At 34.6% G+C, this 13,952-nt stretch overlaps 1 protein-coding gene across 1 annotated transcript in view; it reads right to left on the bottom strand.

The window, feature by feature from the left end:
* Window positions 1-13,952, bottom strand: part of LOC119069177 — a 329,111-nt gene that overhangs the window by 279,417 nt on the left and 35,742 nt on the right. The window contains exon 2 of the mRNA XM_037173104.1: window positions 10,617-11,855. Coding sequence (XP_037028999.1) covers window positions 10,617-10,740 — 124 coding nt within the window. The 5' untranslated portion in view covers window positions 10,741-11,855. The remainder of the gene's footprint in view (window positions 1-10,616; window positions 11,856-13,952) is intronic.

The following is a 13,952-nucleotide window of genomic DNA, read 5'->3' as shown; positions in this document are numbered from 1 at the left end:
TTTACTTTAGGGTAGAAGATGAGAATGGTTTTCCTTGCACAAAATAACGGCTTAACCTGGCTCCTTAAAATAATTTCTCGATTTTTTTGGATTTCTTAAATTTTTTTAAATATTCTTTTTCGAGGAATTGTTTTAGGGGTGGTTTGGATAATGTTCCACATCCTAAATTTTATCAGATTTTACCCGTATCGATCTCACACTCAAACAATATGTTAGGCGTGGCGGGGCACATGTATTAATACGTCATATTGGGCGTAAACACTTAGGTCTGAAAAGTATAACTATTAGACTATTACATACATCGTTTGACATATCTTCAGAGTGCATCCCACTTGCATTTACTACGAAAATGTCGAAAAAAAGAATAAGCTTTCTGAGGGCAGAAGTGACATCAGATTTGTGTAATGTTGATTAAAGGTAAAAATATTTGATCTATTACTTTTGCTTGTGAGGCGTCATATCGAGGGTATATAAATACCACAGCCGACGCGCATCGTAGAGAATCCAAATCATTAACAAAATAAAGGAATTGGAGTCAAATGAAGTATGCAATTGAACAATTTTTGTTGGAAGGTCTGACGTGCGTGACAAATCAATTTTTCGAATGTAATACATAGTTTCTTCCAAAGGTCTCTATTGTTTCGTTCGATGAGCCTTCGAATCGTTCTTATAATCCACTTACTAGTCAAACAATATTTTTTGAAAGCAGGTAGACAGCATATCGAGTATTTCAATATCCAAATGTATTCGAAAAAAAATGCTATTTCTACCACAATCTTCACTGATATAAACAAACATTGAATAAAACAATAGAAATTATGAGACACGCGACATTAATGACAAAGCGAGTCTTGAAAATTTGATGAAATTAGAACTCGTCAATTAAATGATGAACTTTTACGGAATGAAAACGGTGTATTAACGTGGAGCTTAAATAATGTAATAATCTATCAATATTTATTAAATGTTAAACGCTTGCCATATTGACCTTTAATACTACGATGAGTTTATTTTTAGAGTACGTAATTGGCCTGAGAGTAAAACGTTTGCCGGCCAGTTCAAATAAACAGTCTTTAATGAAACGTTGTTTGCATAAAACAAAATTTACATCAAGAAATTTTCAACCTTTTCACCTTTGAGAAACAATTTTGTCAAAATGTTTTAAATTGTGGGAAAATAAATGTTTGGCAGGCGGACAGCGTTAAAAAGTTTAATTTTATCAACCAAAACCAAAATTTTTAATTTGAAAATTTGTGATTTTTACTGAAATTTCAATTTTCATGCTAGCGATGCGAAAATCCTTATTTTGTCCACTATGAAGCGTTGAGAAAATGACGTTTTGTTGTTATTTTGATGTTATTTTATTAAATAATGGTTTTCTCACCTGGCGTTGTCGACATAATAAATGGAATAATACGAAATGATTTACAAAACACGTTTCCACACAATGTAAATGCATTTCGTGACAACTTAAGAGACATTGGACAGCACTGTTCATTTCGGTTAAGTGTAGCGGCAAATCGAAAGTTCAATTTTGACGAACTACAAGTCGAACTATAGATACACACCCAGAGGTGTATTAAGGAGTGAAACTACAGTCCAGCTGATAATTTATATCAGCTGGGAGTAGTTGTACAGTCCAGCTAGTTAAGCAAACACACTCGTAAGAGTGTGGCAGACTCCGGTCTTGTCATACCGCGCCTGAAGGAGAATGTGGCAAGACTGGACTGTCTAATGCTTGTAGTCAAGCCACATAAAGTTAAGTGTTGAACTTGACTACTTAAAGACGGTATAATCCACTAACAAAAACATATTTGACGAACAATACAGTATCTACTATACACCGCATAAAAACCTTAGAGAGACGAATTTGTGAGACAAAATATATTAAATTCTCTCACAAATTCGCCTCTATAAGGTTTTTTTGCGTTGTACGATAGTAAATACACCTAAGAGTAATTATACCTAGAGAGGAAATCTATATTTGAAAAATCGCGCACCGCACATAACTCCAATAAAAGTTACAATTCAAAACTGATTTGTGAGGTGTAAATACGAAATCATTTGACAAATTCAACATTTAATCGAAAAGAGCCTATCACTTCGAATTGTAAACTAGTCAGAATCGAGGGGTAACCGACTGGCCAAAATGGTGGCAAATCAATTTCTAATTCCTTTCAATTCTGTTTAATTACCTCAATTACCGGACCAACTCGTCTAATTGCCGGATTCGCTCTATTTCCTTTCAATTCCTTTCAATTCCGTTCAATTCCTATCAATTTCTTTAAATTCCCTTTCAATACCCTTTCAATTTTTAAAGGTACTTCCTGTCAATTCCCTTTAATTGCTCTTAATTCCTTTTATTTCTTTAACTAACGGATTAACACCACTACTTGCCGGATTCGCCCTTCAATTCCAATCAATTCCTTCAATTCCACGAATTTTCGAAATAATTGCTCGATATTTTCAAATAGATATAAATTTAAAGTCAAAGTTAAACCCTTATCAAACTAAAATTTGGAACAACTATGTTGTCCTACATTTGTGACTAATTTTGTTAGAATCTTTACTTTTTTCTCGTACTTTTTAAAAGAGATTTTTCAATTTCAATTAAGATTAGACCGTCCAATTAACTGCAGTTGTGTTTAAAATGATTTCACATCGCACATCATTGTTTATTTTAGATAAATAGTATTTTTCGTACCAAGCCAGGAAATGACGAAAAACTTTTGTGCATCCGACAACTGAAATACGACAGATTTTGCCATGATTTTTCATTAAGAAATGTCAGTTTTTCCCGAACTATATATCGTGCAGGAATAGTTGTTTACGTATATGTTGTGGACGGTGTATTTTAGGCAATTTCGCGGATTGTAGCGCGAACGAAGTGAGGGCGACAAGCGAAAATGCCTAAAATAAACCGTCCACAACAGGTGCGTATACAACTTTTCATGCTGAGGGTCTAAGTTACGAGAAAAATTCCGTAATTTATGCCCAAGGCATGAAAAAAACTTCATTTCTTGACGATTTATGGTGCGGGAAAGAAATTACATGAATTTTTCCATGACTATCCGATTGATTAATATGGTGATTGTGAAGTGTGTGTTTTCAAGTAAATTGCTGAGTTTTGTCCGATGCACAAAACGTTGTTCGTACCTCGACAGGAAATGGATTTGTTCAGCACACGTCAGCAAAAGCTGAAGCACTCAATTTTTTGTTTCGTTCAAGTGATTGACATCGTAAGATTTTAGGCTTTTGAAAAGTTGATGTCGGTGATGCATTTTTTTGTAAATTTGGTTTGAAACTGGAGCATTTCGCATCGGCAATGCCCCAGCCTAACATTCCCCCGACGAATATTCACTTGTTTGTTGCGGCTCAAACTCTTCCGTATCTGACTCACAAGAATCTTCTGAAGAAGAATCGTTCAGTGTGCATATTTTGAACATAAAAGGACGTTGGACCTGTTCTAAAATGGAACTGATCAACACTGTATATTGTTATTTATTGTGCGGGAGCTTTTAAAATTAAAACAAAAAGGAAATAATGTGGTTTTGCATTCGCTGGTCCTTCTTTCCTATAATCACACTTTTTATTTACTCTCATTTACTCTCATTTACTTTCAATTCCTTACAATTCCACATATTTCCAGTCAATTCCTATCAATTCCGATCAATTACTGCCAATTCCGATCAATTCCAGTCAATTCCGGTCAATTCCATCAATTCCAATTATTTACCGGATACTCCGGCAATTCCTTTGAGGGTGTGTAGTCAATTACCTGAGTCGGTTACCCCTCGGTCAGAATCTTGTTGTTGATTAAATATCGATCTACACGAGAAGATTGAGTGATATTTTATAATTTATGACTTACAAAACTCACTCAGACATTTTGCTAAATGCTGTTTTAATGATGTTATAATTTACTGTTAACATTTTTCTAAGAAGTGAAGCGATGACCTAAATTCTGACGCGTGTTTTTTTGACTACATTCGAAATTCATTTTTTGAATTACGCAGGTACTGTATTATAGCTATAGGAGTGGAAATTCATTCACTCATTTTTCAGTGCAAAAAAAAAATTGAAAGAATCAATATATACATCTTTTGCATGAATCTACGATAAGCTTCGATTTTTATTTTATTTAAAAAATATTTTTTTTGACAAAAAAAATGTTTATAAGATTTTCTCCATCATTGGCAGTAATTTTAAAAGTAAACCTTTTTGTTGGGAGAGAAATCATTTTTTTCCTCGAATTTTCACCTACTATGATAAATTGAATTTACCAGGCTTACATCGTTGTTTATTCATAAAGCCGTTAAAAACGCTTGAAATAGCTTTTTAATGACAAACAAAACGAGGGCTACAGAGAAAAAAAGGTGAAAAAGAAAAATTATTTCGCGCTGAACACTGGTGTGAATCTTTACGCGAACGCGATTATAATAAGACTGTTTACGATACAATAAACTCTTTATCGAAATAAATCTCATTCAATTACAATTCCATTTAAATGAGACATTAATGTGAATTTGTCTGGTTTTCTATAGAGCCGAGCTCGGTATGTGTGCCATTTTGGTGTTTTAATATTCTTGAAGTCACTCACTTTAGCACCCCCTTCGTCAACCATATATACCTTTTCATTTTATACATCCATTCCGTACCAGCATGAATAATACAAGACAAGCCAAACATTTTATTCGCGTTTCACTTTGTGAGCTTTTTTGTCTGTTCATAAAAGTAAATGGTTTTTAGCGCAAAATTTTCTAATTTCAATTAATTTTACATCGCCATTTTCTTTTTTACAACCATTCCCAATTGCCATTAAAATGGTTTAAAATTCGTGCCAGTAAATTAGATTGTAATTTTAATCAATTTTCCGACAAAACGCAGTGTGTTGGCACAAAGTGAGTTGTCGTGTTGGTAAAACCGTTTTTGTATATATATGTATAATGTTTTAGAATGGCTGGTATACGCGGTGTGGTAGCACTCTAAGTAGTAAAAACAGCAGCAGCAGCAGCCAAGCCAAACTCTCTACGAAATCCATTTATCCAACATGATGGGGGTACATTGAACTGAATGTCGCTTTGTTATTATTACTTTTTTCGCTCTAACATTTTTTTTCTTCTCCTCTGTTCGCACACACATACCCCGATAACCTGGTCAAAGTACGTGTACTAAATGTTATAGTTATATCGGCACAAAGCAATGTTAAATCTATTAAATGGCTTTATTCAATATTACTGGCACAGGATGTTAAACTTAACCACAGGATCGGGGCACATACCGGATTGGCTGTTACCACCGTCACATGACTCAAATGCATTAGGTTTCAAGATGTGTCTAGCATTCGATAAATTTTATTTCTGCTTGTTAAAAGGTCTATTGTACAAATACTCTTTTTAGAAAAGTTTTTTTTTATTGTTGGCTGTTATGCGCTTCAGCAGTCATTGTGAAAGGGAAAAATCTAATTGGTCAAATAATGTGCAAAAGAAAGACCATTCACTCAAACCAATCGAACTCAACGCATGTACACCATTTTCGCGTTGTGAGTGACTATTCTATAATCTAAAAGGGTATGACACTTCGAATACAATTGCTGGGATTAACACCGAATATGCCCATACATTCACGGAATTTTGAAAACCGACACATTTTCTTTTTCTGTGTTTTACGTGAGCTTTTGATTGCTCCATCTCCATATAAAAATACATGTAAAATTCACAACAAAAACAGTCAACCACAAAAGAGAAAATATGTCGGTTTTCAAAATTCCGTGAGTGTAGTTCTCCAAAATAATTAATTAAAATCTGAATTCTTTTTGTAACAAAATTTTTTGGAACGAGCAGAACCATTCGTATGATTTGGAATTTTGATTACCTTTCGCAAACCCAGTCAAATAAATCGAGAAACATTTTAAATGCAAAATTAAACGATTTCTGGGATACGAATTGTTCTATACGTTTCAAAGATTTTTTCATAAATAAAATCAAACATAGCTAACGCCGACCCGTACGAAACACCTATTCGTGTCAAAAGCCTTTAAAATCACTTACATTATCCACTCTTTGCCTTGTTATCATATACAACTAAATTGCCGGAGGCAATATAGACAGCCCTGTACGAAAACAAATTTCATAAATTCCTATTTAAACAGCTATATACCGCTTTATTTACCTATATTTCACTATAAGTAAACATTTCACAGAGGAATATATGCTATTATATAGCTCTATATGCCTGTATATAGCTCAATATAGCTGTATATAGGTATATATAGATATCCATATATGGAATCCCTGAAACCCCACACACATAACAAATTATTTCCATGTTAACAGAAACTATCTAAGTACAAATTTTCCCACTTTATATCGTTTTACTAAAATCCAATATGGCCGCCGGCAGCCATTTTGTTAGGAGACCGGAAATAGTACCGACGTTTTACATTCGTTAATACCTTTCAAACAAAAAAAAATTCATGAAATTCGGTCAAAATTTACTCGAGATATTGTCAAAATACACCACGTTCACTGTACTTCCGAGTAGCCAGATAAGAGCTCTCTCCAAGAGACCTAGCTCACGCTCCGGAGAACATAATTTCATAAAAAAAAATTTCCCTGATTGGTACGGTCAATACCTATCTAATAAAGCTAAAACAGACGAAATATGTTCAAATGTGGCCGACCTACAAGCAAAAATTGCTTGCCGCCCTGTGCCTGTTCCACACCAAGGGGTCTAACTCACGAGCCGGTCATCCGATTTCCATAAACTTTTTTTTGTCGATCGGTATTGTAAATACCTTTTATTTGACGTATCGCTTACAAGTTTAACGTTTAAATGTCCGGAGATATCTTCGAAAAACCGTAAAGCACTTATTGGGCCACAGCTCGGGAGGGGTCGATCCAAACTCACTCATCTTCGAACTTAGCCTGTCTTTTGACATTACCAACCGGAAAAAAAAAGAATTTTCAAAATCGGATGCGTTTTACTCAAGTTATCGTGCAGACAGACAGACGGACAGACGGACATTTTTTTTTCGCGGATTTGGCATCTCTAGACAACCACAATAGGTTTCCCCTTACTCAGGGAGTCCAATTCGACGTGTTACAAACGTATGCGTAAACCTATAAGACCCCAGTACTTCGTACGGGTCTAAAAATTAATTAATTTAATTGTAGAAAAGCACGCGTTTAACGAGTATTAGACCAGCTGGCAATTGGTAATGGGTTGGCAATTTACGTGGTTACAGCCAGTGTCTATTGTAGTTCGTTCGAAGTATCACACGTCTAGGGTTCCCAGACGTCCTCGTTAGAGGACATGTCCTTTTTTTTCACCGAATTTTTTTTTTTTTTTGCAAAAATTCTAACAACATCACTTTTTTTTCTTTTGGCCTCTTTTTTAATGTAACTAATTACTGTTTAGCAAATCTTTATAGATTCGGAAAGATTTTAATTAAAAAAAATTCGGTGCGCGGTTATTTCTTTCGTATATGAAACATTCGTCACTGTTATTTTTTAAGTCTCGAAGCAAAAATGTCAAAGGTCATTTTCTCTGCTTTATTTAGATGCATATTCAAAAAAATTCGCTTCGCTCGCATTTTTCTTCACACTTAGACATGTAAAATCTTTTGCGATTCAAGAGAGGTGAGAGAAGCTAACAAAAGAAAGCTGTTTCAGGCCAAATTACGTTCAATTGTAAATTTTTTATGTTCAATTTCGATTTAATAACACGTTTTCTCATCTGGATACGAAATATCAAATTCCTTCCCTTGTGTAGTAACATACTATTGTTTGCTAGAGAGAGTATTGCTTACCGTTTATCATGTCCTTTGAATCTGACAAACACCGCAAAAAAAATCTTTAGCACAAAGTGTGAAAACCAAATCATCTCAGATGGATTGCTTAAAAGCGGTTTAAATTAATGTCGAACATATTAGTTAAATTCAGGTGGTTTAAAATCGGGCAACATGCTGTCACAACTATACATCGAATAAATGGGTAAAAGCTGTCACACACGGTTTCACCTAGTGTGTTACCTCTTGAGTTAATCATTTATTCAGTGTGCTTGTATGTTTTGCTGGTTGGTGTATTCGGAAAATTTGGCTTTATTCAAAACAATTTGCTGCCCATTAGAATATATGTATTCTATTGAGAAGATATTGAGTGTGTATGTGTGCCAAACAAACTAATTGCAGTGTAGATACTGTGTTAGATAGTGGGAGATTAGCCAAAATTTATTTTATATTCCTTGCATAAGAAAAATATTTGTTTTAACGGGAATTATACAGAGCAAATTTTCGTAGTACAAAGTCAAATTTAAAGTTCATGAACTTCTCTAGTTCCGTAAATTTTTCGGTAAATAAATCTCAACTTTTTCTGTAGATTTTGAGAACAAAAAAAAAGTTTTCGCAGACAAAATAAACATTAAAACGGCTAATGGAAATAGAATAACAACAAAATTTCCATATTGATTCGTTACATAAAGCAATCTCTTCCATTTACAACAAAATATGGGACACCAAGATCCAATTATCCCCTTCCCCTCCGAAAAAAAAACTTATTTGCATTCAGTGCCAAATCAATAAATAAGAAGAAGAAAGAAAAATTCTAAAAATGAACCATCGATATGCTTTCATTTTCAATATATCCCTCCAAAAATAATCAACAAAATACATTCAAATAGACTGAAGAAAAATTGCCAGACGCTTAACTTCAACATTCTGATGAAGTCCGTTAAAACCTGTATATTCCACTTCTTTCCACCCCACTTCTTCGTCATCGAATTTTTTTTTTTTCGTTTCTAGTTGCTTGTGTACCGAATGAAAAGGTATGTTTTTGGATTTCAAAAAAAAAAGCAAAGCTAAAAAAAATTCGGGTACTTCCCGCATTAACTCATACCAAAAAATGTTTTTACTTTTACCTCACATAACAAACGTGGCAATGATCGAATGGCAAAAAGTGTGTGGTGTGGTATTTATTTTCAATGGTGCTATGTTACAGTTACAGTCTCTTCACTTTGTTTTCATCATAGGCATATGTTTTTATATATCGCCTCTACATCTATACGACTATAGCACCCTGAACAGAGAATAAGGAGGGAAAAAAAGATGGTTACGTAGTAAAAGGTGTCGGTAATGTAGTAATTTAATCATTGGATCTCCTTTTGCTCCATTTGCTCGAATGCGAATCAAACATTACCAAACTAATGCTTTTGGAGTTACAGTTTGAATGTTGTAATACACACATTGTGTAACCGTAAAAGAAATAAGTAGCACGGCAGTGTTCTTTTTGCTGCCAGAAATTATGTTACATCGTACGTCGGGTGATGGATTTGAATTTAGATTTCGGGATGAGGGAAAATAACGGAAATGATGTGGAAAAAAATTAAATTTGTGCCATTCTCTCTCTGTTTCGTTTTCCGATCTTCTTACAATTTAAAATATGGAAACAATGGGGCGATGATTTTGCTCTTAGTTTTAATGCGAAAATTTTCAGAGTTTGGTCAAATTTCCATTATGCAGAAAATTTACGATTCGTATTCGTAATTCGTTTACGAGTGGAATGCTCAGCCGAATTGGATGTAGTTTGTGACAATTTAATCAATGCATTTTAGCGTATAGTCAAGAATGTTTTTATTCATGAGAGGTTGTCGTTATGTTCGTTTCGACGGCAAGGATGACTGGAATATCAAATATTTGTTGCATTTAATTTGCATCTATCTTAACGTGGTATACTTCAATGATATTATAAACCATTGACACGGGTTATTCACAAGATGCTATGAAGATGATGTTATTGAATTAGTTCAGTTAACATTTACGAGAGCATGCTCTCTCAGGGAATTAAAAGTACCAGGAATTTTCGTAGGTTTACTCGTAGGTGTACGAAGATGGACATAATGCAATGAAGTGTACTCCGTACTTATCTTGCTCTCGTTGTTCTACTAAACTAAAAAAAACTTCACTCTAAGAAAAGAAAAATTGAATTTGCATAATAAATTATACCACATTCCGCCAGAGGCCTTGCGTGTCACATCAATGTATACCACGACCCATAGTAGGGGAATTAAATTCCCGAAAATTTCTCCGTCACGTTTTGTTTGTTTCGCTAAAATAACAATAGGTACGAAGTGTCTCCATTGTTTTTATAAATTCAGGATGGATTCTGTTGACTTTTAAAGAATTTTCGGGAACGTAAGTCCCTAAAATAGGACCTGCCTCCATTTTGAAGGTTTTGTACATTTTTGTGTGGCGGGAAATGAGAAAATGGATCTAAAAAAACATCGATTTTAGCGTGACATAGATAAAAGAGACTCTAGGGTCTAGAGAGAAATTATCTTTACACCATAAAAAAGAATTCTTAAAAACAGGCCGTGATCCAGAGTGCAAAACAAATTCAAATAGAAGAACGAATATCAGGAGTCTCATTGACAAGTGGACGACTCGATGTACTTATATTTGAATTTGACCAGCACTTATGCCATACGGCATCACTGAATATCAAGTTACAGCAGTTACTGCAGAATTAAATGTAAATTACATTAAGCGCATTCAGAGAAAACAAAATTGCTCAACATACGGTTGTATATTTAATAACAATAACAGTTACAATAAAACTCACCCGGATCATCGTCGTCATCAGCCCAGTCTATCTGGCCGGATACAATGGACAAGCAAAAGAGTATAGTCACCGAAATGGTTACTGTCGACCGCAAAACTAATGCTAATCTGGTTCCCATCTTCATGTAAAAAAAAAACTGGTTGGAACTGTAAGTGTTTCGTTAATCAGGGTCAACCATAAAATGCTTTTGCTGTCTTCTTTGATGGTATTAGTTTTGCCTTCTTGTTTCTCTGTTTTTTTTTTCTTCTTTTTCTCGGTTGTGTCACAAAAACAAAAACAGCTCGAACGACGTACTTTTCTTTTTTATTTACTTTCTACTATCTAACACCAAATAACCACTATTTTGTAGCACTGGTACGTTTCCTTTTTTTGGGGAAAAATTACATTTGTTTTCTTGTAACCATTCACATTGCGATTTTATTCGTGTTACGTAATAGGTCCTCGCTATTGTATTTACTAAAATCAGTTACGAACCGAGCTGACTATTAACATTACACTTCCCGTTTATTCGTATAATTCATTTGCAGAAGAAAATTTGCTCCGATACAACAACGACGACGACGACTAGGGAAGTATAATTATTATTTTGTTACTTTTTTATTTAACATGTCACACACTACCTTCCGCGTCAACAAACACTAGTTACACGTACGAAATTTTCCAGTTTCAGTTGCATGCCGTAACATTGTCACAAACGATAAAATTTCAAATTTTCTATGTTGAGTCACGTGCACTGATCTGTAACAAAATGTCATTTGAACTTTTGAGGTCACTCTTCTGCAGAGAAAAACTCGTACGATGGTGTAATTCTCTATTTCTGTGCAATGTGCAATGTAGGGTAGTTTGTTGGTTATTAGTTGGTTATAGTCCGGAAAACCACTGAACGTTAATTTTCCCGATAAGAAGTCTAGTTGAATTCGCTACACCAACACCGTATAGTATACTTGCGCATAGAAAATGCATTTTATTTAACATTTACACTACTTTGAATTCGTCTTTTTGGCTTGGCAATAAACTTTGGCAATTTCCTTTTTTTATTTCCACGAAGCTGAGCTAAAAGTGCATAAACATATTTTTCTTTTTAATATTTCGTTGATGATAAGTTAGTACAAGCTCTACTGCACGAAGTTGGTATGTACTTTATTTTACTTTCATGTCTTGTAAGATTTTTATGTTAATGAAAATGTTCATAAAATGAGAAGGTTGAGTAAATATTCATCAGCGACTAACGTTTTGTGCCTGAAAGTAGAGAAAAAAGAAATTTAAATATTAAGTGAAACGAATGCTGTACAGGAAAAAAAAAGTTTCTTATGCAATTTTATTTTTAACTTAAAAAGTGAATGCTTATCCGCCCAAGCTACATATGTAAGATGCACGTAAAGCATAAATGCCGAGCCGATTTTGTTTTTTTATTTATTCTGATCTTGGTAACGATAGGGTGTTTCACGATGATTACAAATCCGTAGCGGTAGAAAGAGAGAGGTCGAAAGCGGGATAGGTGAAGATTTGAACAGTTATATTCTTCGATGTCAGTGTTGTGGGGTATTTTGCGAGAAGGAGAGTGAAGTGGAAAATCTTCATTTGCAAACATTCTAATAAGTTTCTGGACGGTAAGTTTAATGCAACATGTTCTAAGACAACACATACCTACTAAATCCCACAACAGCACAACCATCCATTATCGACTATTATTGTGATGATTGAATAGTGAATACATTTCACATGTGTTTTGCGATTATGAGAACGAAAATCCACTCCATTTTATGATTAGAGTTTGTGAGGCTCGGAGCAGGTCCGAATAAAGTGATAAAAATTAACTTAATCTTGTTATAGAGACACGGGCACTAGATCGAATTTCATAGGATTTGTAGTCAACTGTTCATTCACATATCGATCCTGTAGACCTGTAGTAGTGGAAATCTCCGAACAGGTCAACTTCAGACCTCTTGAGAGATTAAGCCTAAATATAAGATTATCGATACATGAGACGGACAATCGAGGCTTGCCGAGATGACATCTCATGTATCGATATCCTATTTTATCATATGAGCGGAAACGAGACAACAACAGTTGCATTTGTCAATAATTTCCATTTATCCATCTAGCCAGACAGCCGATTTATCCTTCTAGATAAATAAACGTGACGTCACAACATGGCGCGAGTATGATAAATACGATTACTGCTGTAGCATCAACGGTAGACTCAAAGGAAAGCTGATTCGGTTAACTGAAAATCATAATAAAATCGATCTCTAGCCAATGTTTCTTGTAAGGTGTTTATTTATTTACAGAAAATTCGGGATACTTTGTAAGAATATTGTGAAATGGCAGTATTTATTAGATCGGTTGCTTCATTTGTTTATCTACGGTAATGTCATAATACAGTCGAAGGCAGTCAATTTTCAGCATAAATTAGCTTCAGCTGTTTTTCAGCTGATCCATACAAACAATCACAACCGTTTATACGTCTTTATACGGTTTTACCACTATCATGCGCGTGCGTGTAGCAGCTTCAACCGTATGAACAAGGAAAACCAATTTTGATTGTATGTGTGGATCAGCTGAAAAACAGCTGAAGCAAATTTATGGTGAAAATTGACTGCCTTTGACTGTATTCACAATTTGGTGACACTTTTAGAAGGTGTTGAGGAATTTCACGCCGTGTCATTCACAATAACCCACAAAGTGACATGTGTCATTTTGTCAATTATTGTGAATGACGCGGCGCGAAAGTCCTAGCAGCCTTTTATAATCAAAATGAGCTAGATTTAAACACGCCATTCTCAGAACGTTAATTTATGAACTGAAAATTTCGATTATGTTTCGTTTGCGCACGGCTAACTTCGATAATTTCTCATTTATTCACGGCGAACTTCAATAATTTTACATTTATTCACTGAAAATTGGCAGATTCTTGACAGTATATACTGAACATTTGACGGTGTCATGACGTGTTGATGTTTCAGTTCGATTTTTTAAATTAGTTTTTAATTGTTATTATGACATTACAGTAGATAAAACCTTGTTCCTAACACGGTAGTTAATGGGGGTCTTGCGCACACGATGCGTTGCCGAACTCGCTTCGCTCATATCGGCAATCTCACATCTAGTGCGCAAAACGCTACCATTTACTACCTTATTATGCAAATAGCTGTTAAAGTGGCGAGATACAGGTCGACCTATAAAAACATAATCGAAATTTCAATTTAATATTCGTCATGCTCTATCGACTAACCACTGGCTAGTTAACAAATTAATATATTTTCAATAATCCCAATTAATCTTCTGCCGATGTGGGTATTTCAAGGAAATGATGCTATTTGTATACTGTCGAGA

This window comes from Bradysia coprophila (assembly GCF_014529535.1).
Source record: "Bradysia coprophila strain Holo2 chromosome X unlocalized genomic scaffold, BU_Bcop_v1 contig_26, whole genome shotgun sequence".
Classification (NCBI taxonomy): domain Eukaryota; kingdom Metazoa; phylum Arthropoda; class Insecta; order Diptera; family Sciaridae; genus Bradysia; species Bradysia coprophila.
This window is presented reverse-complemented; position numbering and strand designations above follow the sequence as displayed.